Source organism: Sinocyclocheilus rhinocerous, unplaced genomic scaffold (genome assembly GCF_001515625.1).
Source record: "Sinocyclocheilus rhinocerous isolate Xijiao unplaced genomic scaffold, SAMN03320098_v1.1 scaffold352, whole genome shotgun sequence".
Classification (NCBI taxonomy): Eukaryota; Metazoa; Chordata; class Actinopteri; order Cypriniformes; family Cyprinidae; genus Sinocyclocheilus; species Sinocyclocheilus rhinocerous.
In genome coordinates this window covers 948,854-973,035 of record NW_015642448.1, presented here as the reverse complement: position 1 = coordinate 973,035, position 24,182 = coordinate 948,854, and the positions used below count along the sequence as shown (strand labels likewise).

The 24,182-nt window shown below is 35.1% G+C and overlaps 1 protein-coding gene across 1 annotated transcript in view; it reads right to left on the bottom strand.

Moving 5' to 3' along the window:
* The window catches only part of hk2 (hexokinase 2), a 43,636-nt gene that overhangs the window by 2,250 nt on the left and 17,204 nt on the right, over positions 1-24,182 (bottom strand). The window contains exons 7-18 of the mRNA XM_016572799.1: positions 21,396-21,435; positions 20,107-20,243; positions 17,889-18,050; positions 13,465-13,698; positions 10,417-10,721; positions 8,466-8,614; positions 7,789-7,908; positions 6,656-6,751; positions 6,356-6,455; positions 4,932-5,115; positions 1,922-2,077; positions 1,262-1,498 (exon numbers count right to left, since the gene is read on the bottom strand). Coding sequence (XP_016428285.1) covers positions 1,262-1,498; positions 1,922-2,077; positions 4,932-5,115; positions 6,356-6,455; positions 6,656-6,751; positions 7,789-7,908; positions 8,466-8,614; positions 10,417-10,721; positions 13,465-13,698; positions 17,889-18,050; positions 20,107-20,243; positions 21,396-21,435 — 1,920 coding nt within the window. The remainder of the gene's footprint in view (positions 1-1,261; positions 1,499-1,921; positions 2,078-4,931; positions 5,116-6,355; positions 6,456-6,655; positions 6,752-7,788; positions 7,909-8,465; positions 8,615-10,416; positions 10,722-13,464; positions 13,699-17,888; positions 18,051-20,106; positions 20,244-21,395; positions 21,436-24,182) is intronic.

Genomic DNA, 24,182 nt, shown 5'->3' with positions numbered 1-24,182 from the left:
ATATATATATATATTTACATAGGCTGTCTAAACACCAATATCGATCGACCACTAGGTAAGTTGTAGAAAGAGTACACACTGTTTAATTACATGTACTGCTAGCTTTGTAACAATAAAAAGCTGGTTGAAAATCAGCAAATTTGCTTTAAGAACAGCAGTTTTATCGGAGTAAGTAACATGTTCTACTGTTTAAAAGTCTGGGGTTGGAAAAGTTCTTTTTTTGAATGTTTCTAAAATGTCTCTTATGCTCACTAAGGCTGCATTTATTTGATTTAAAAAAATACAGTAAAAACAGTAAAATTGTGAAAAATTATTACAATTTAAAACAGCTGCTTTCAATTTAAATATATTTTAAAATGTCATTTATTCCTGTGATGGTAAAGCTGAATTTTCAGCATCATTACTCCAGTCTTCAGTGTCACATGATCCTTCAGAAATCATTCTAGTATGCTGATTTGCTGCTCAATTAAATGCATCAATTAAATTATTTAATTATGTCGAAAACTGGATTTTTTCAGGTTTTTAAAAAGGTCAATAGAACAGCATTTATTTGAAAAGAAATCTTTTGTAATCTTATAAAATGTCTTTAATGTCACTTTAATCAATGTTTTCGTAAAATAAAAGTATTAATTGTCTTTTTAAAAAATGGACTGACCCCTAACTTCTGAACAGTAGTATGACATTTTTCCATTAAACTAAAAATTGGAGTTTGTAAAAAACAAAATCGAAATAGAACCTATAATTGTGCACTACTATTTTTATCTTGGAAGAGAGAGTGCCTAGATGAGAGATCAAGCGTCTATGACAGCTTTGCTCGAAGCGGTACTCTGTGAGAAATATTGCTATATACAAGCAGCCGTTTTCAGCAAATGTAAAAGGATCATTGATTTTTAAAGATTAATCCGTTTTTACGGAGACTGAGGTGAAAAATGGAAGATCAAGACCTCATAAATACTATAGGCAATCTAGGAGCATATAATTTATGGCTCAGCTTTAACAACTACATTAACAAAGCGTCATGGGTACAGATAATTTACACTGTCATGTCAGGCTATTGTGGCACAATTTTTCTTCCCTGACATTAGCTAATTTTTTTCCTCCTCTCACAAAAGCCCACATGCTACATGTAGAATGACAACCTATAGTTTGAAAACAGCTAATTTAACCAAATCTCAATTATCAGTGGCAAGTATTATCTGCAAAAGAGATTCACGGTCTCGTTTTCGCTCTTATCCCAGCATCCTGCTGAGACGCTACTCACTGTGGGTGAAGTTTGTAGAGCGTGCCGTCCACTCCTACGGTGATGCTGAGTTTCTCAAGGCCACGGTTCAGTCGTATCTTGTCAATCACAGCCGACAGACCGGCTCCGCACAACTGGGCTGCCCGTTTGGACACTACGCTGCAAACTTCCTTCACAAGGATACTGTCGTCACACGTACTGCTGGTCAAACCCAGGTGCTGCAGGATGGAACGAACTTGCCTCAGAGCCAAACGATCGCTGCAAGAAAGAGCCCGATTGATTATGTAGACTAATAATTAATAGTCACAGAACAAACTGTATTGCATATCTCCTCCTACAAGTTTACCTAAATCAAGGTTTAAAAAAAACACCACGGCTGCATTTCTTCCCCAAAGGACATAGATGGAATATAAATAGCATAGATATGCAAAAACATGCCAAATCCAGCCAAAGTTTATGGGTGGTCCTTGGTTGGAATATTACCTTATGATTGAACAAAAGAAAATAACACAAATCTAATTAAATGTGCCAAGATGCCTTAGGCTTATCGAATAATATTGGACATAATCAGTGTGCTTAGCATTTAAATATCATCTGAAGGAAAGCAGAAGGCCCCTAAGGCTCAGATACCAATGTTACCAGATGCCAATGTCTGGTGATGGATTCCTCTCACACACACACCTCTCAATCTGCGACAGGAACTTGGTTTCGAAGATGCCGCGAGTTTTCAGTCTCTCTGAAAGTTTGCCACGGAAAAGCAGACCTTTGGCAGTGAAGTCCAAGAGGACATTTCTGACGATCTCGCCAAGATACATCCCGCTGATCATCTTCTCATACCTGAAAAGTGACAGAAAGAAATAAGGAAATTAATCATCGTCCCTCAATAATGCATAAGTAAAAAGTACACACTTTTGAGACCATCCCGGGACTTATGGCATACACTTTTCAACATGCTATGATTTGGGACACACTTATTCTAATCTCACACACTATTTAGGATGGATAGTATGAACATTGGGACGCAAGGCTTGATTAGCTGGCTCGGATGTGTTTGATTAGGGTTGAAGCGGAACTCTGCAGTATGGTAGCTCTCCAGGAGCAAGGTTGAAGACCCCTGTTAAAGGCATTTGATGAAAACAGCATTTTACTACAAAACTCAAAATAGCCGACACCCAAAAAGGCATAGAAAAATTGGGTATCGTTTGATTCGGTATGCCGTTACGAATCTAACGAGCTCAATTTTTTTATTTTTGGCCAAACTGCTCAGCAGTTATAAGCTGAAATGTCAATTTTTTATATCTTTTGACCAGTAGGTGGCGCTGTGCCGAAACTACTCAGGTCATGCTTGTTATAACAAATAACAAGTTTAGTCAAAATCCACTAAAGCATTGCGGAGATATAGCCTCATGTCCATTGTTTTCACAAACTTTGTCAAATTCGTTAACACAGTTTAAGAAAACAGCTTGGTATATCAAAAAGCTTTTGATAACTTTTTGCCAGAATGCTCTGATTTTCAAAAGCCCTTTAAAATTAAATATGTACACAGTTTGGATTAAATGAAAGTATAGTCACATTTTTTAATTAGCATGTTTTTGTGTTTTGCTTTGGTACCAAAATTGGTACAGAGAACCGTGGATTTTCACTGGTATTGGTACCGAATACTGAAATTTTGGTACCGTGACAACACTAGTACAGACCATACATTTTTGAACGGTAGTGTAGTGTGTATAAAAAAAAACTATTGTGAAGTATGCTTCAAACAAAAGGGATCTCAGAACACCTAACCAGGATGCTCCTGCTCTCCAAAAATGTGTGATGTTCACCTAGATTTTTCACAGCGCTACTAGCAACAACACTGTGTGTGTGCAAAAAAAGGAATAGCAAATCAACATCAAATCACATCCCTATCATAATGTATGGTGGTAGAGGCCATCATGGTTTGTAGCTGTCGGCTGCCTCGGGGCCTGACAGCTTGCTATCGTCAATGGGAAAATTCTGAGTTTATCAGGACATTTGGCAGGTGAATGCAAGGCCATCTGTCTGCCAAATGAATCTCAATAGAAGCTGAATGATGCAACAGGACAACAAACCAAAGCTCATGAGTAAATCAACAACAGAATGGCTTCAACAGATGAAAATACACCTCCTGGCATGGTTCAGTCACTCCAGAGTCCTGACCTCAAGCTGACTGAGATGCTTTGGCATGATCTCAAGACTGCATTCAGACCACACATCCCAAGATTACTGCTGAACTCAATGAGTTTTGTAAAGAGGAACGGAGCAAAATTCCTCCTGACTGCTGTGTAGATCTGATCTGCTCTTACAGGAAACATTTGGTGGAGGTTAAAGTTGCCTATTATTGAATATTGGTGGAGGATGGCAAATCTGTTATTGAATGCAGGATGAATAAGGGTTGACATTTTTAGATTTTTTAATTTAAGCAGGTGGTGTTGTAACGACTGATGATCAGATCAATTTATGGTCAATCCATGGTTTTCAATCTATACTTTTCCTGCAACTGTAAATAAAACGACATAAAGAAAACAAAATAATGCACTCATGGGACATGTCACCTAAATTAATACATGACCATTAATTGCCATGATTTTCTTTCTTGATTGGAATGCAAACAGAAACATTAGCTGGTAATTTTCCTCTCCACTGTTATTTATAAAGCTCCAAAAAAGGCAAAAAGGTATTATAAAATAGTAAAATTATAAATATTTTTAATGGTATTTTTAAATATATATATATATATATATATATGTATATATATATATTTTTTTATGGTATTTTAAATTGAATTTTAATTTTAAATTGAATTTATTTTATTAAATTAAATTAATTTGAATTTAAATAAATTCAATATTTTTACTACTGAGTTCATTATAATAAAAAAATAATACAAGCTAAAAATAAAACATAACACAAAATGACAAAGTCATATGTAAGAAAACACACTGGAAGATACACCAGGAATTAGCTGAAAATCTTGCCATTCTCATTCCCATTCTCATATCTTATTCACCTTTGGGTTTAATGTGCACAAGTGTGAATTAGATTTGATGGTAATGGTGAGATTTTAAGGGGTTTTGCTTGTTGTGTTTTGCCCATTTTTATTGCATGGAAAAAAGCATCTTGAATCCTTTAAAACATTTCCTTTTACGTTCTGTGGAAAAAAAGAAAATCATACATGTTTCAAATGGCATAAGACTGTCTAAATAAACATGTGTCAGTAAACTACTTCTGTGATGGAGAATGCAAATGTAAAAATGGGTTTTCAGTTTGGACTTGAATCTGACTGATTTTGGGACACATCTGAGAGCTTCTTGAAGTAGGTTCCAGCTGCGGGCAGTTTAGTAGCTAAACGCGGTTTCATCATGTTTGAAAAGAACCCTAGGCATTGCACTAAGCTGACCTGAATCGAATGATCTAAGTGGTACAATAGGTTTAAATTCTGCAAGCATATCCATAATGAGTCACCTATAAATAAGTAATAGCACTTAAAAAAAATCTATTTCATGTGTGACTGGAAGCCAGAGCAAAAACCTGACGTCTGGGTTGATCCTGGCCAGCATTCGTGTTTGACCTGCACCATCCTGGGCCTCAAATCTGAAACCCCATTAGACATGCCAACATTTCTCTAACAGGAAGCTGACATCGCATGAAGTATCAAGATTTGAACTCTCACCGCTGTTTCCCAGGGTAAGTGGACTGGTCATCCACAGCTCGATCAAACTCTGTGCACAAGTCATCCAGCTCCCCGCGGTCCCCAAACGCTCCCCACTCCATGTTCACACACATACGACCCTCATCTCCATCCACCAGCTCAACGTTTGACATCTCCTCCATGTAGCATGTGTTAGTCCCTGTGCCTACAGGATGAAGACAGAAACGCACTGAAGCATGCAGTTCACAAATACAAATACACTCTCTCACACATAAATATCAGGAATGATATCAGATGCTGTACACAAATACATTTACAATGTCCCCGAAAATGATCTAAGATATCAACACTAAACTTAAAAATATAAAATACCAAGATATAAAATATCAAAGAAAGGGCATTTAATTTGACAAAATAGCAGAAGCACATGTCTAAATCAAAATACTTCACAAAAATGTATGGTGTTATGCTTTAAATGATAAAACAATAAAAACACAATTGAACATGAAGATAAAAAAAAATATTTGTGGTAGTCAAACCGATGTGACTTTGAAAGGAACTGCCTTCATACATCCTCTAAAAATCACCTTGACACCAAGTGCTTAAGGCTAATTGCTCAAAAATGTGAAGAATGTCAAATACTACTATTTATATATATATATATATATATATATATATATATATATATAAAACTCTAATTATAAAAATGAAGATATAAATGTATTACTTTTGTAAATCAAATAATGAATTTGATCATTCTGTGCCTAATAATTATTTTATTTTACACTGCAAGTTACATTATTAATATTTATGTCCTAAATTATTCACTTTAAATTGTTAAATCCTCAAGCTTTTATTTTATAGGAATACTGGTGAAATACTGTAAACTTCTATCCACAGAAATGTTGGAAACTGTGCAAAATAATAAAGTGTGAATAAAGTAAATAAGGTGAACGTAACACATATTGCATTCCCAAAATGCATGTGAAACTGCAGTTCAATGGAGTTCATGAAAATCAGCATTTACTGTGAACCGACACTGAAAACACTGTAAGCTCTGTAACGGTTCCGCTCTGAAACACGCTGCAAAATAGACTAGTTAGAATAGTTTTTTTTAATTAAATAGCAATGTTTGATTTGCTTATCCCACTAAGCTAAACTGCAATTTCAGTTCTATTTCAATTAATTGTGCAGCCACATTTATTTATTTTAATTTTAAATTTGATTTAATTATTTGCTTTTCATCAACTAACACAACCCCTGCAGTTCCCTCAGGAAGCCCCATTTGGTAAACCGTGCTCTAATGCAATGACATGCATATTTAAATTAAGACATAGGAATTTAAATACATATTGAGGCAACTAGACAATCACTAAATCTTATGAACCATGAAAGTCATCTACACAAACTAATCAGATGCGCGGAGGCCAAGAAATCACACTCACCGACAATGAGCCCCACTTCACATTGTGGGTCCTCGTACCCACATGTCATCATTGTGCCCACGGTGTCATTCACCACAGCTACCACATCCAAATCAAAGTCCTTTGAGAAAACAAAAGTAGACAGACAAAGAGAGAGGGATTACCAGCAAGGCAAAGCAAATGAACCATGACTGCCTTTCAGGACACGATTCATCTGACTGAACATCTACTAATTACATCTTGCCATAAAAGACAAGAGTAATTGTGGCTAATAAGTGCAGAAATTGCTTTTGCAGCACTTTAGTGGGTGGTAGTGCTGACCTCACTGCGATGGATGGCGTCTTTCAGCAGCGTGGCCACATCCTCTCCCTCACACCCTGAGGCCTTGAAGCCCTTCGTCCACTTTATCAAGATACCCTGTGAGGAAGACAGATGGGAATATAGTGGACACAGGACAACACTGTAGATAAATGGTTCACTGCTTTCATTGCTTCTGTGTTTGTAATTTCAGAAGAAAAAAACCCAGACATTAGCTAAACCTGAGGGACATCATCTTAAAGAAAAATGATTTATAAAAGAGTAAATATCTGTGCCACTTTCTATAATAGGGTACAAATTGATGTCCCATTAATTTTTTTTAAAGCAATATAGGTAGGAACCCCACCATGTTCTTTAGAGAGAAAATTATTACGAAGAAAAAAAACCCAGACATTAGCTAAACCTGAGGGACATCATCTTAAGGAAAAATGATTTATAAAAGAGTAAATATCTGTGCCACTTTCTATAATATGGTACAAATTGATGTCCCATTAATTTTTTTTAAAGCAATATAGGTAGGAACCCCACCATGTTCTTTAGAGAGAAAATTATTACATAAACCACTATATTACATTAAATTACCTTAGCATGAAAATTAGTTTGTTTGAAACTACCCTTAAAATAATGATTTTGGCTTCTCACATCAGAGATCTTGATTACTTTCTGCAATCCAATCTTTCTGACTACAATCACACAAATGTCAACATTTGACAATTTGTTAATAATCTTAATATAAAATTCAAAGTAAGAAATAAATAATAAATCATCATTCAATCCTGTTATTTTATTGTAAACACACACAAAGTACTGTGTGTATGTATATATATATACACACACATACACACACACATCATCATTATTATTAATGACAGATAAATAGATACATATGACACATAATTTAACATTGAAAAGAAAAAATAGTTGCATTTCAATTAAACCTTTGATTTAAAAAAAAATATATAATAAATTTTTTTATGAGTTTAAGTCCCATTTTGTACCCTATTTGTAGAAGCACACTTTACAGTGCTAAAAATCACCAAAAAGTCTTATTTACCTACATTTGAAAACAAAACAAGTCTATAGTTTGTCCTCGTTTAGATAAGCAGAGATGTCTATGTGAATATGTGTGGACTTACCTGGTCCAGTCGGGTCTGATGGCAGGGAAACGAGAAGGTAAAACCCAGAGGCAGCGATGCCCCCTTCATACCCATATACTCCAGGAAGTCAGCAATACAGTGCACTATGTGATCAAATAACTGCAGAGGACCATTCACGCACAAACAGACACACACACACATACACACACACACACACACAAAGGTGAAGATAAAGGATCATTCATGCACAAAGTGCATTATCTAGGATATGTGCTTATCAAAACGAGCTCAACAGCAGTATCACTGGAAACCCCACAAGTACAAGAAAACAGGTTATGCTGCAACAAGTGTCTGGATGTGCAGTTCCATCCTACAATACACCACTATGTATGCAGCTGGAAGCTGGATTGTACCGCTCGAGTGCTGTGCGGTGACCACTTTCAAATAAAGTGCACTTCACATTCAAAAACAGGGATAGCTTTACTTAGGAGGTCACATAGTACGTCTAGTGTGCTTATCCTGTAATCCAAGACGCACAATACCATCATATATTAGGGCCATTTTCAGTTCAATTTGGAAGCTCAGTTAAGAAAAAAATAAAATCAACAATTTTTCCACTGCAACGTAATCATCATGCAAATGAAAGGAATCCACCCTGTACCCAATTTGCATCTTGAATGGGTGTTAATGAAGTGGAGTATGATTAGAGGGCATACCTCCTCGCCGGTGCCCTGGGTAATGTCTTGGGGGATGGTGTAGATCTTATTATGCATCTCCACGCTCCGTCTTTTCCCACTTCGAACGCGCACCAAGAGCACCCTGAAGTTTGTGCCGCCCAGATCCAGGGCCAAGAAGTCGCCACGCTCTGAAGAAAATTCACAATAGATTCAGAGACTGTAACAATTTATCTCATACACACACACACACACACACATTACAACACACACTCTCTCGTTCAGACACGCACCCACACACCAATCAACTTTCTGGACTGTTTTGGAACGATATAGTTACATAGGTAGTATGGAGTAGATACAGAGTGGTAATTGATTTGTATCTCATACCAGTGAGGGTTTTACATATACTACAGTTTATCTTTTTTTTTGCCCTATATTGGTCAATAAAGTTTTGGCCCTATTTAGATTAGTCGCAATTCTTCTTTTGTTTCTCCATCTCACTTGCGTTTTAGCTGTATCAGCGCACTAACAAGGGGTTTCAAAAGTCTGAGACCACAATGAAAACAGAATTTGTATGTAAACGTGCAAATAAAGTTTTAGAATTAAAAAAAAAAAAAAGAAAAGAAACACTTTTAATATATAATATGAATAAGACATATTTAAGATCACTAAGTGCGTACACTAACAGACTCATCAGAAAGGTTTGGGTTGGCAAGAGGTTTTTGGAAAAAGTCTGTTCAAGTCTGCATTTATTGGATAAAAATACAAAACATTTAAATTTGTTTTAAAATGTAATTTATTCCTGTGATGGCAAATCTTATATTTCAGCAGCATCTTCAATGTCACTTGATCCTTCAGAAATCTTCATTCAGATCCTACACACACATACACATACACATATATACATATATATATATATGTAGAGACAAACACACACAAAACAGCAAGTATGTGTATTTATGTATGTGTACTGTATATATAAATCTAATTACACACACACACACACACACACATACATGCATACATAAACGGTATCTGCTCGCAGTTTTATACGATTTGTCTCTACCCACAAAAACAATTATGCATGGAAAACATTCTCAGAAATTGACGTCATTCTAAGCATGCTTGAATCAAAATATGATGTATTATGCAATGCAATTTATATTCAAACACTTTCCCTCCGGATCTTCCTTGATTTTTTTGGCAAGATGGAATTACATTTTATTTTGCATGCAATACATGCCCATTTGTGATCTGATCTTCAAAGCTGTTTCTGTTATTAGTTTCCACGAAGCACACAAACATTAATTTTCACAGCTGTTTTAATACCACATTTTATAGTGGCAACAACTGTCAATGGGTTTCAAAGAGAACAAAAAAAAAAAAAACTGATGCATCAAATCCACCACAGCTTGTACAAAGTCCACATGCATGTCCAGAATTCAAATATTTAAAAAAATAATAATAAAAAAAAAAAATTAAGAAAGAGATTGTTTAGTTCTTTAAGAAAAAAGAAAACAAAAGAAAGAAAATAAAGATATTAATTTTCTTTAAATAATTTAAATAAATAAATAAATGTTATGATGGTGTTTTTGAATCCTGAACGGTTTACAGTACTTTCCGGTCTGTTCTTCATACTTAGCTATATCATATTATATGATTCAGTATACCTATATCATATAACATATGACTTCAGGAATATAGTGCATGAGTCATTTGGAGCACAATTATGGTGCAGAGCCCATAAAGTGACATGGAGGTGGGAAAAATACGGGGTGGGAGGAAAAATATTTTTTAAATCTTTTGCATTCTCTCGCAAAAGATTTGAAAATAAAAAAAAAAAACCTTTTCCTCCCACCCTGTATTTTTTCCAACACCATGTCCCTTTAGGGGCTCTGTAGTTTTGGAACATGAGGGTGAATAAAAGATGATAGAATTTTCATTTTGGGTTAATTAAAATAAGTGAAAACTCTGTGATTCTCACTCTAACCTGTTCCATCCGGTGTGGAGCGTACAAAGGTGGGCAGCATTTTGACAGTTGCCGTGGCATGTGTTTTTTTAGCCAAGCCTCGGTTCATCTCCTCCTCCATCCTTTTCTTCACCTCCAGGAGTTGATCCCGACTGAGACGCAGGGTGTTCAGGATACGCTGACGCTCTGCATGCTGCTTTGCCAACCGGTGTGCCACAGCTGTAACCATGGCAGCCCCCTTACCGCTGCCATCCTCAGAGCGCAAGAAACGCACGTCACAGTCAGGCACCAATAACCGCACCATCTTATTCAGTCGGCGGGCAAACCTTCAGAAAAAAGCCAGAGAACAAACAAGTGTGTGGGTGAGAGAGAAAAGGGCCCAAAAGCAAAGAAAGAACAAGTAAGCAAAAGGTGAATGATGCACAAAAGGAGAAGGAAAAGGTGGGGCACAGGAAAAAAAAATAACAACGTTAGTTTATAACAAAATAGGAGGTTGAATGGTTCATCTAAAAATCGGAGAATTACTACTGTGGGCAGTGATGCAATGTTTGCAATTGTAGTTTGGTGATTCTTCACTTATGCAAATTACATATTAAACTATTCAAAAAAATAAATAGCATGAACGTTAAACATTTATCATGTCCTGGAAGTTCTGATCATGGCCTTCATCAGACTACAAGTGGTTTCTGAAATAATGTGTGGTGGTGTGGATTTGTGGCATTTTGTGTGATGGTAATGACATTTTACATTTTTGTAGAAAAAGTAAGCCTTGGTCTTACATTACATTACATAAAAACAAAATAATGAATTTTAATCAATTAAATTAACTTTTTATGAAATAAAATAAAACGTTATGTTGAAAGTCTAATAAATTATAATACAATTTAATAAATACAATTTTAATTTAAAATAAAATAAAATCAAATGTTATTTAAAAAGTGTAATAAATTATAACAATGTAATTTAATAAAATACATAAAATGTATATTTTATAAAATAAAATAAATAACAAAAAAACAAAGCTATAATCAGTCCTTTAAAACTATACTGAAAAGGTTTTGAACAGGATTACATGAATTTCCTTACTGTGAAGAGTTATTTTCAGATCATATAATTCAATAACTCATTTAAATTAGTAGAAGCACATGAAACTGGAATGAAGATATATTGGGGCAAACAAAAAGTCTAAAAGATTATATTTTGCTCAAAAATTAAAGGCAAAAGAAGAAAATGTTTCATTTGTTTAAGGAAAACCATTTCAGCTGCAACTCTTAACATGCAATGGAAGTACATGCTGCAGGATAATGTGACAAACTAGATTGCTTCCATTGCAATCAATGAAGATGTTTACACTAAGCATAATGTCTGTTGTAGATCTGCATATAGGGGGTAAAAACTTTAGAGTATTTCTTCATTTCAGTCTCGTTATTGTTGACTTTCCCTTTAATGAAAGCTGTCAAAACTTGAAAAGTTGTCAACTTTGCTCTAAATCTACCTGCAGCTCATGCCTCACATACAGTGTGTGAAGTCATTCATATTTTTGACGTTTCACAACGTAACAAACCCAGAGCTTTTAAATCAGAAAAGAATATTTGCCTCTAGATACAGGTGCCACAGAAACGTGTTACAACCTAAATGAAGCTCACTCAATGATGTCTGTGCACATGACTGGCTTGAGGTGGCACTTGTACACAGCCAATCAACACAGGCGCATCTTGAGAGAGAGAAGTACACTCGTCTCTGAGAGTGCCATCCACACCTTCAGGAAATTTTCAGAACGTGATGTGTTTCTACGAATGCATGAGTTAGCACCCCGGGTGAGGAAAGCTGTGAATCCAAGTCATGCTGAATTAAAATAGACCAACTAATTAAAGTTGATGCTTGCAGTTAGCTTTAATTTCATAAAACATAAGCCATGCAAATAAGTAGTCTGTACAGCACCGAGGTAAAGTTATTATTGAAAGTATTATTAAATAAACATCTCCGAAAACTTAATGCTGTTGAAGTCTCACGGCAGGGCTTAAAAACAAAATACATGCAATATTAAATACATCATTTTATAAGTAGAGTACAATTCTGCAATTTATCTTTTAAAAGTATAATTTTTACATGTACTAAATATTTCTTAAATATTATTATATAATATTTATACTTATTATACATTTTATATGTAAATTATAATTTTACCATTTATAATTTACAAATGTTGTATATATGTATGCATGTGTGTATGCACATATTTATATAAAATACACATACATACATATATTTTATTTCAATTATATAAATATAAATAAATATGCATTATGCAGAAAAAATGACAACATGCACAACATTAATTTTTTGTCAGTTTTAACCCACTGAAATTACCAAGTCCATGACAAGTCTAAAACATTGACAAGCACGAAAAGTTTGCAAGCCATATAAATACATGTACATGATCAGAAAATCTAAGATGTAGTGCTGACCCAATATAACAAGACAAATGGAACAAAACTCTCTTCTATCGATATTGTTGCGTAGCACCCATTAGATGATCCCTAGCTAATTTTTCAGCCATTTTTCAGTCATCAATTTCCATAGTCATTGAGGAATCAGAGGGAATCGATGCATGAAACCGCGTTTCAGCAGGTGGTTATTAAAAGCCCTAGCAATTCAACTCCCTGCTGCGTTTATGGCCTTGCCAAACTCTCTGACAACATCCAGGAAGAATCTTTTATTGGTGAGATGGGCTTTCGGCAGCAAGTTTATGAAATGAACCTGTCCTCATCTAAAATTATGCCACAGTAATTATTCTTGGCCAATTTGTAAACAAACATTTTTCTAGCATTGTCAAACAGATTTTTTTAGTGTAAATCTTGTTTCAAGAATTACTTCTGAAGCTGCACAAAAAACAACCAAATATACGTTTACAGGGTGTCACTTCTCAAGCTGCGATACATTGGTACCACACCATGCCATGGTATTCTTTGAAGTACATTAGAGTGCTATGTAAATACCATTGTATGTGAATATGGTAATCATTTAGTGCCATAAAAAGCACACATTGGTACTGGACACTGGACTCACTGTGGGTGGTTTTTGTAGACTGATCCATCCACGCCGACAGTGGTGCGCAATCTCTCTGCGGCTTTGTTATCTCGAATCTGCCGTAGGACAGCCGCTAGCGTGGCAGCACAGAGGTGGGCCGCACGCGTAGACACAATCTGACACACTCGCTGCGTGGCCACGCAGTCTTCGGGGGACGGGTCCAGTCCGAGTCCTCTCAACACCTGCTCTGCACTCACCAGACCCTCGTTATTCCTGCAGAAGAGAAAGTCATTTCTGATGAATTTGGAGGTTTGCATGAATATCACCTTAAGGGCAGATACTTGTACAACATCACTTGTCTTTAGCTGTTGCAAAATAGTTCACTTTCATATTTTGAATGTTTCTTGGACATTTTTTTTTTTTTTTGGACATTATCATTCCAAAGTTTGGGTTCAATACAATTTTTATTAAAAGAATTAAAAACTTTTATTCAATGAGGATGCATTAAATTGATCAAATGTGACATTAAAGACTCAATTTTCTATTTCAAATAAATGTTATTTTGAACATTGTTCATCAAAGGATCCTGAAAAATTTATCACGGTTTCCACAAAATTATTAAGCAACACAACCGTTTTCAACATTAATTTCCTTGTCACCAAATCAGCATTTTAGAATTCTTTCTGAATGATTTCTAATGGCTGAAGATTCAGTTTTGTCATTACAGATATACATATATTAAGATAGAAATGATTTATTTTAAATTGCATTAATATTTCACTATATTACTGTTTTTATTGTATTAGTGATCAAATAAATGCATCCTTGGTGAGCATAAGAAACTTTCAAAAACCAATCCAAAAAATTCTTACCGACCCTTTTTTGAACGGATCCAAAAGTCTGATATTCTCAGATCTAATCATACAAGAATGAAATCAGTCATTAGGTTTTATAGAAAAACCTTGTGATGTGTGTTTCTGTGTACTATTCTTGTTAAATAAAAAGGGCAACAAATAACATTGAAATCTCCAATCAAATCATTATGCTGATCTTATCTGTAATAAGTAAAAAATATTTCCACTTGTCGTCAGAATTTTGGATCCTAAAGTAGATATACATAGACATATATATATTGTCCTTGGTAACAAAAATTAAAAACACAGTTTTTTTGAGTGATGTGATATGCCAAGATCGTGCATGCAAGCTAACATTATTACTTCAGCATCTGATTTAATTATATTTTCATTATCTACAATTAACAAATATTGTAGATAATGAAAGCATGTGGTACATTCCAAGATGGCGGCATGTCTTTTTGTTGTGTTTGTTGAGCATGTGGTTGTCTAATTTTGTATTGTTTTCGTTTGCTTATAAATTTTAAGACTCTACTTTTAGATATAAAAGAATAATTCTAAAGGTTTTAGAAATTGAACAAGGGACCTTGTCAGATTCTGGACTTTCTGAAGCGGATCTTTCTCAACTGGATCTATGATGTGATCTCTTTTGACCTTGTAGAGTATCGCACCTTAAGGGATTACAAAGACGGGCTTTGGATCTTCTGGAGAGTTTCCCTAATTCAGATCCATGATGTGAGATCGTTTGGCCTTGATGAGTACCGCACCTTACTGGATAAATGTTTAGCTATTTTCTCTACGCTAAATAAGATATGATGATACTGTTCAGGGTGGTTTTTAAAATTTGGTTTATCCATCTTGCAGTATCGTTTCAAAAGTCTTCAAACCTGGAAATTTCATGAGATACAATTATATCATCAGCATTTGAAACTGCTTCGGGAGAGTTTTCTGGGATTATACCGGACATTTTTCATCAACAGACTGTATATTGGGTTAAGATCAGGAATAAGTAAAAAAAAAATGGCATCATTCCTTTTTGTATTATTTATTTTCTTCTTTATGACGAGCTGCAGTGGAGGTTTATAGAGGTTTAATAGAACAATTCCAAGTAAGTTCTACATGCTCAGTTGATAATTGTTCGAAAAAGGGCACGCTAGAAAACATAACGAGTGGTGCTCCACTATTTTTTTTTTTATTTAGTTGCTTAAATTCTGTGCACTTGATAAGGTTTGTTACATGACTTATATCGTTTTGATTGGGGAAAAATTAATCTTATTCCAGAAGTTGAAATTGCATGGAGTTATTTTTATGAAAGTTTTACCTATTTTATAAATAAGCATGCTCCTTTTAGAAAGTTTAGTTAAAAGGCAGACATAATGTATGGTTTACCCACAAACTGTCAAATTTACTTTGAGAACGTAATTTGGCTTGGTCTAAAGCCAGAAGTACTAATCTAAAGGAAGATTGGTTGATTTTCAGACAGTTGCGTAATGTGTCTACTGCTGCGATTAGAAAAGCTAAGGTTGACTACTTTCTTTTAGAAACTTCTAATAATCTAAATAATTCGAAAACTTTTTGGAAAAATATTTAAAATCTCATTAGAATCAAATTCAGATTTTCCGTCATGTATTATTTAAGGATTCATGTAAAATTGTGGATAAATTTAAAATAGTAGATTGTTTAAATGAACATTTTGTGGCCACTGGTACACTTCATCGGTCAAATAATTTGGCCTGTGATAATTCCTCACCTGTTTACTCTAGTGTAAATCATTTTAAGGTAGACCAATTATTTGATTTTAATCCAGTAACAGTTTCAGAGGTTAATAAGGCACTTAAATCTTTAGATAGTAGGAAACAAGCTGGTCCAGATAAGTTGGATCCACATTTCTTAAAGCTGGCAGCTGATTTTATTGCGCCACCACTAACCTATCTTTTTAATCTTTCTTTAGCTACAAATGAAATTCCTTCTATCTGGAAAACTGCTTATGTTCCGCCATTATTTAAAGGGGGTGATCCAACTGTATTGAATAATTATAGGCCTATATTTCGAAATTGTCTATTTTATCAAAGGTTTTGGAATCGCTTGTGAATGATCAATTAAAAGAATTTCTATCTTCTAAAAATGCCATATCAGAGTTCCAATCCGGTTTTAGGGAAAAACATAGTACATCCACAGCAGGCATTGGTACTTATTTATATATAAAATCATTTTAGGTTTACTTCCTTCGTATTTACAGCAAAATATCTTACAAGAAGGTGTAAAGAATTATGGACTTTGCTCACAAAACTATCTTTTAAGCATCCCTAAAGTTCGTACTAATATGGGTCAACGGGCATTTAGTTATGCTGCTCCATTTGATTGGAATCAACTACAAGATAAGTTATGCTTAAAAGAGTTGGTATCACTAAATTATTTTAAATGTATTTTAAAGGATCTATTTGTAGTCACCTGATTGTAAATGTTCTGAGTGATTTGTGTATGTTTCTGTGTATGTAAACGAATGTATTTTGTTTTATGTGTAACTAAACGTGCTGCCTATCTTGGCCAGGACCTCTTGTAAATGAGATTTTAAATCTCAAGAGATTTTAATTTCCTGGTTAAATAAAGGTAAATAAAAATAAATAAAATATAGTTTGGGATTTCAATTAACACACAGATGTGCTGACTTCCAACTCCAAAAAGTCTGAGATCTGAACAAGTTTCATAATGTTAAACCCACAAGAAAAGTTGAACTCTGTTTCATAGCACAAATGTGCTCAGTCTGTGAACCAACAGCGGGTCTGACATTACGATAAGCCCATGCCAGTATTTTTGAGAAGCATGTCATTTCTGTCGAGACCACAGGTGTTCTCCCACGTATGTCTCAACTGCTCGGTTTGCTGGAGAAAGAACTAAATATGGGGTAGTTAATTGATGAAGTGAAACAGGTCTGCACTGACTTCCAGCTATCGGTCATCATGATGAGGTCTCCATTTAATGAGGCAGAAATTCAAGCGGGCTTGATCGCCATTTTAAGGCACTGAAAGTTACAGTACTAACTCAGTATTACGGAGTTCTGGGGAAGTTTCCAAAGAACTGTCACTAACAATTTTTTTTCTGTTTTTAAAACTTAGTTCAACATTAATGCTAAACCCTAACCTTACACTTCAAAGTGTTTATTGCACAAAATAATAATAAAAAATAATAATAAAGCATTTAGGTAAAGCATTTTTTTAGGTTATGTTTTTGAAATGCTACAAGGGTATAACATGGATTTTCATATTTGTGCCACTTTAGCACCATGGTATACCAGAAAAGTCAAAGTTGACTCAAAGTATGCAATTAATTAAACATGTTTAACATGGACTGGAGTGGTGTGGATTACTTGTGGATTATTGTGATGTTTTTATCAGCTGTTTGGACTCTCATTCTGACGGCACCCATTCACTGCATTGGTGACCAAGTGATGGAATGATACATTTCTCCAAATCAAATTTAAATTTGTGGGTGACCTATTCCTTTAAAAACAGGTTTTAGCTATTTTATTCATTAACTTGATCAGATTTAGCTTACTTCTGCTGCCATTTTAGTATGGCAAGAAACACACAAGCACAAAAAGGTACTGACTTTTTATTTTCCATGGCAGAGACAAAGGAAGTCTGGAAGTGGCCAGTGGTGAGCAGATCTGGAGTGGTGTGTCCCTGGAACAGCAGACCATCTTTGGCCATCTTCACCAGAATGAGTCTGACCAGCTCCCCTATGTACATCCCACTAATCATCTTCTCAAACCTGCACAAAAACAAAAAATGCAGCACGTAGAGTCAGGTCGATGAACATGATGAACATGTATGTCATGATGCAGTGTGACGTATGGGGCAACGGTCGCCTAGAGGTTATTGATCCCACGCTGGGGCAACCCGTGAACTGGAGAGATCCCCAATCATCATTTTTCACTTGAGTGAGATACTTAAGCCCAGGTTTCTTCAGGGGACTATCCCTGTAATCAGGGGTGTGGGAAATATTTGTGAAAAAAAGGAGGAGGTGGTATGTTCACACAAATGATGATTATTATCTGGAGACATGTCCTTGAAAGTAATTAATATAGAGGAGACTGGGGTCACTCGCAACAAGATTTTATCTCGGCTATAAGGCTGGCAGCAAGTGTGACAAAAATATGAAATAAAAATTGGATTTTAAAGCTTTAGAACATGCAATGAACATTTCTTCTTAGAAAATTCAGCCTTGCATCACAGGAATAAATTACATTTTAAAATTATTAAATTAATATTTCAAAATATAAATTACTGAATTTTTGAATAGCAGAATAATATATGCAACCTTGATGAGCATAAGAGACTTCTTTCAAAAACATTTTTAAAAGATATTACCAACCACAAACTTTTAAATGGTATTATAAAACGATACTTGCACAAGAAAGTAGGTAGATTTGCAGAAGCCTGTCAGTTATGAAGGAAAATGAAGGGGGGGGGGGACCTTGACCCTGGTCCATTATATACTGGTATAAATAAACTGGATAAAGGTACAGTAAATAACTGATGAGTCCATATCGTGCCTTACTATACAACAAAAATGAAAACCACTTCTGTCTCTTTTCACATTGCTGTTAGAGTTCTTATTTATGGGAAAAGGAAAATGTTTACAGTACTCGATCTGGACACAGTCTAAACATTCATCGTCTCAGGGAGCAGGGTATGCGAGAGAACAATAACACTGACTTGCAACTGTAAAGAAACAGCATATTCCCATTGATCTTTTGAAACCAGGATCTCTGGGGGAAAAGCAAGAGGTTTCAAAGCTACTTTATCAGTCCTGAATTATTGGTTTGTGCATGTGCATGTGCAAATCCAATAAGGCAATCAATTGCCATACTCCACCACTGAGGGCATTTAGAAAGCTCAGCAACAAGCACTCAGGGCATCATAGTATTTGATTACACTTCTGCATTTTTAAAGCTTTCAAAGTGCTGCTTCTTACCCACAAAATGAAAGCGCCTGTGGAGTCAATATGACTAGGGTCAGGAACTGCAGCTTTAAAACTCGAGACCCATGAGTTCTGATCAGAAAAGCAGGCTAATGCACAGTTAAAGGGATAGTTCACCCAAAAATGAAAATGTGATGTTTATCTGCTTACCCCCGGGGCATCCAAGATGTAGGTGACTTTGTTTCTTCAGTAGAACACAAACGAAGATTTTTAACTCAAACCGTTGCAGTCTGTCAGTCATATAATGGAAGTGAATGGAAATCACGGCTTTGAGAGTCAAAAAAACATACACAAACAAAACCATATTAAACCCTGCGGCTCGTGACGATACATTGATGTGTAAAGACACTAAACGATCGGTCTGTGCAAGAAACTGAACAGTATTTATATCGTTTTTTACCTCTGATTCACCGCAATGTCCGAACTGTCCTGAGCGCATTCTCAACAGCCGGCGCGTGACGCGTCTTCTTCTTCTTCTTCTTCTTCTTGCTTTACGGCAGATCGCAGACTTGCAGATAAACATCAAATTTAAATTTTTGGGTGAACTATCCCTTTAATGATGGCGCAAGAGTTTATTTCATGACTGTTTCTAGCTATCGCAGCAGGAACATATGGTCTTCCTAAAATTGTTCGCACTTGCCTTCTTGGAATGAACACATACGCAAGAATGCCTGTGTACTTGGTGTCACCATGGTGACAACCTTGTACCTTCTTCTGTAATTGCCTAGTAGAACAACCGGCTGACACAGCTGGCCTCTAGGGAAAAGGGCTTCAATGGCTTTTTGTGTCAACAAAAGAACTGTCGGGAGTGGCACTAACTGTCAGGTGCAGGACTGTCACTCACAGCTGTTTGCCGGGGTTCAGGGACCCAGCGTCAATCTCCCGGTCGAATTCAGTGCGGATGTCATCCAGGGCGCCGTCGTCGCCGAACGCACCCCACTCCATGTTCACACACATACGACCTTCATCACCATCCACCAGCTCCTATCAATTACTCCACTGGCCTCGCTCCGTTCCCATGGCTCTCGGCCCCGCCCCCACTCATCACACTATAGTATACACAGTTTCAGAACTTTTCAACACAGCATTACATTTCTCAAGAGGCTTGGAAATTCAAAATGGTAAAATTCTCCATGACTGTGGGAATCAATACCTCCTCCTTTCCTGAGATTTGTCCAAATTCATTTTCTGTTTTGATGTAGCATTAAGAAATCTGATATACAGGCTTGTGTTACTATATAAAATATTCATGCAGGAGCTCTGATATCTCTACAGTGCAATGTCAAATCTTTGGTGGTAAAGGAGCTCTTTGTGACTTATTATAAATTAAGTATACTCAAGTCTCTGCAGCAGCCAACGCACATGAGCAACAAAAGAAAGGGGAGTGTTCCATTTTATTATGTATGAATGATTATGTATGAAGCCTGTCAACATGCTAAATCTGTCCTGCAATGACAAAGCCACGATGCATGTTGAGGCCAGAGAGCTTTTTAAAGATTAGGATCACGTTAAGAAATGGCAAAGTAGATACTAAAGCCAGCAAGAAACAACATGAGGGAGAGTAAATAGTGACTATTTTCTTTTTAGAGTTAAATTTCCTTTAACTGTATTTTTAAAGGATAACATATCTGTAATCTGTGCTTTCTATATGATATTTTCACTGAACTTTACTTCAAACAAATATCATCTGATAGTCTCTTATCCAATGGGAAGAAACCAGAGTAACTGAAATGTCTAGCCAAGTGAAGTGGTACAAATCCATCATCACGTCCCATGATAAAAATGACTGCTATCGGTTGTCTTTGCTTTGCGTATTTGAACTACTACTAAAGCAGATAACAAACTGGGAAGTTCAAGAAAATGCCAAAGGTATGATGGATGTTGGGTGGGTCTGTTCTGAACCTAAGACTGCAGATGCAACATGCCTTTTTTTCTATTACTCTTACAAAGGCTTGAGCAGTGCAGCCAATTCATGACTTGTGATTGTGAAACATTATTGCTTTATCTGTCTAAAACATGAATGATATTTAAGAATATAATACTGGTTGACGATGTAGACGACTCCTGTCTTAAAGCCATGTAATGTCAGGGAGGTATATTTTTATTGCTTTCTCTACAATGCAGTTTGAATGCAATGATTGAATGCAAATGCAAATATTCTACAATGCAATTCCTCTTTAAAACTACAGCCTGTTGGTTTTCTAAGCACTATGAAAAGCACATACTCAACAGATTCATGCAAATCTTAAATAGTGTTCAAAGGTGCAGGCAGGGGGATTGACTTCATTATATCTTCACGATGTTGAATTATATTTCAATTGTACACTCAACAGTGGTCTGTCTCAGTGGGAAATGACAGGGTAAGCTTTGGGTAAGCTTGTTTTATTAACCCAGCTACTAAAGCCTACTGTAGTCTCTCAAAACTTATGATTCAAAACAAACCAGCTACCTCCAGCTATATAGGATTTTCTCCATTTGCATGATAGTAATCATGATTAAGTACAGACTTCTTGTTATGTTAAGTTCCTATTATTTATTAAATATAAATTTAATAAACATTTCACTTACACATTATACACTTAAATTTGGCATTAAAACTGTTATTTAAAACATTTTAATAGGGGTGTTAACGGTACACAAACATAACGGTTCGGTACGTTCCTCGGTTTATACATCACGGTTCGTTATGGTTTTGGTACAGCACGGGGAAAAACTAAACATAAAATTGCATTTTTTATTAAACAGTGGATTACTGAACAAATTGCGCTTTAAATAATTCAATTATAATTTAAAATTTTCTTAGGGCTCCCTATAGTTTAAAGCAGAAGCTGAGGTAGATTTTTATTCCTTTTACATTACTATAAGGTTACAATTAACAAAGAACCAACCTCAAATTTAATTACTTTTAATTTATTTTTAAATATAATAATCAATACACTGTAAAAAAAAAAAAAAATGCAACTGCATATTTTCCAGCTTACGAAACCTTTTGAGTCTCAAATACAAAAAAATGCTGTTTTCTTGAAACTACATAAAAATCCTTGTTAGACCAACAGAATTGAACATAAAAACCTTTGTCAGACCCCAAATGTTGTCCCAACTAGTCAAACAGACTTGTCTGAACAACGAATTTTATATTGCTGAAAAGTTAAGGCTTTGTGAGTTCCCAGCATGCATTGCAGCATGAATAAATTATGCAGATACTGTTATAGGGTTATTGTTTTGCTGTTTTCTGGTTTCATTTAAACTTTTTCGTTGTTGTTTTGTCATTATTGTTAGTTGTTTGTTGTGCAGTGATTTAAAGAGCTCATCTTTTTTTTTTACATTTGTTGATTGCCACCGTTCTTGAGGTTTGTGTGTCAATTATTGAGGCCTAGAATATGATCAACCACTTAAATCTATATTCTGGATATCTTTGTCTTGTAGGATGCTTTATAAACAAAGACAATGTTGTCCATTGTGGTTTATAACATTTCATTATGTTCTTGATACCATCATTATCATTTTAATGACATAAACTGATAAAGAAACAAATCCTAATTTGTCATGCGTAAATAGACATAAAAATGGTAATGTGGTGACTATTTACACATTCTTTTTTTTCATCCAGGAAACAGAAAATAATAAATTTACTCAACAACAGTACTTGTTGTTTCAGTTGCTGTGACAACAATAACTTTATTGGCAAAATAAGACAATCATCATTGCAGGAACAAAGAAATTTAGGTTGGCTGAACGCAGTACTGTTACTTAGAAGAACTATAAAATAATTGAGACAACTCAAAATCTTACTGCATCAAGTTGCCTTACTTTTTTTAAGTATTCTCAACAGTTTATTTTTTACAGTGTACTCAACTTTGAAAAAAAAATTGTATGCAAACATGTAAACTGCACAATGCAAAAGTTAATTTTTAAATTAACTTCTAAATTATAACATTTCTATATGTTGTTGAAATATATGCAGTGGCTGTCATAACTTGTTTCATAACAGATTTATTTAAACATTAAATAATTAAGTCATCACTAACAGGCAAAGTAAAATATAATGAGTATATAGTCTAATATTTCACAAAATGCTCTTCTCTAGACTTCATTTATAGCGAACTAACGAGCTTTAAATGAAATGCTACGTGACATTTTGTTTACGAGCTGTTTTATTGATGTCTTTCCACGATGGAAAGACTGATTGAACAATTACAAAAGATGTTCATTCATGTTTATTTCGTGTTAAAACTAGTAGTAAAGAGGAAGAGATGATCGCGCTGCCATTTGAACTGAGGCGTTTATACAGCGATCTGTCGCACCACATCAAAGAGCGCGAGAGATGAGACTTTGTTTCTTATCAAAAGTAACAATATATAAAACTGGATGTTTCCAACAAAGTTCCGCTCGTGCAGTGGTTAAAACAATGATGTATTTGTTCGGTACACATGCGAACCAAACTGAAAGACTCGTACTGAAAATATGCTTATCGTTACACCCCTATATTTGAATATTTTTTTCTTTTCTTATAAAAGAAAATGTGCAGTATTTGAAATATTTTTACTGTTTTCTATTTTTAATACATTTTAAATGTAATTTATTTCTATGATTGCAAAGCTGAATTTCAGCTGATCTGGTGAAACAATTCTTCTTATTATCAATGTTGAAAACAGTTGCAGCCTACTTTATTAATTCATGAATTAATTAATTTATCTATTTATTGTGAGAATCATGACACCGTTTGATTATTTAATGAACAGAAAGTTCAAAATAACAGAATTTATTTGAAATAGAAGGTATTATAATTAATTTCTATCAACAAAAAAAAGAAGCTTCACACCAGCTGTGTTTGCTCTAAAAGAACTTTGGCTGTATTTCCACGTACAACTATAAATTTTGCCTTCTGTATTTGTCATCTAATGTGAGAAAGTGTTAAAA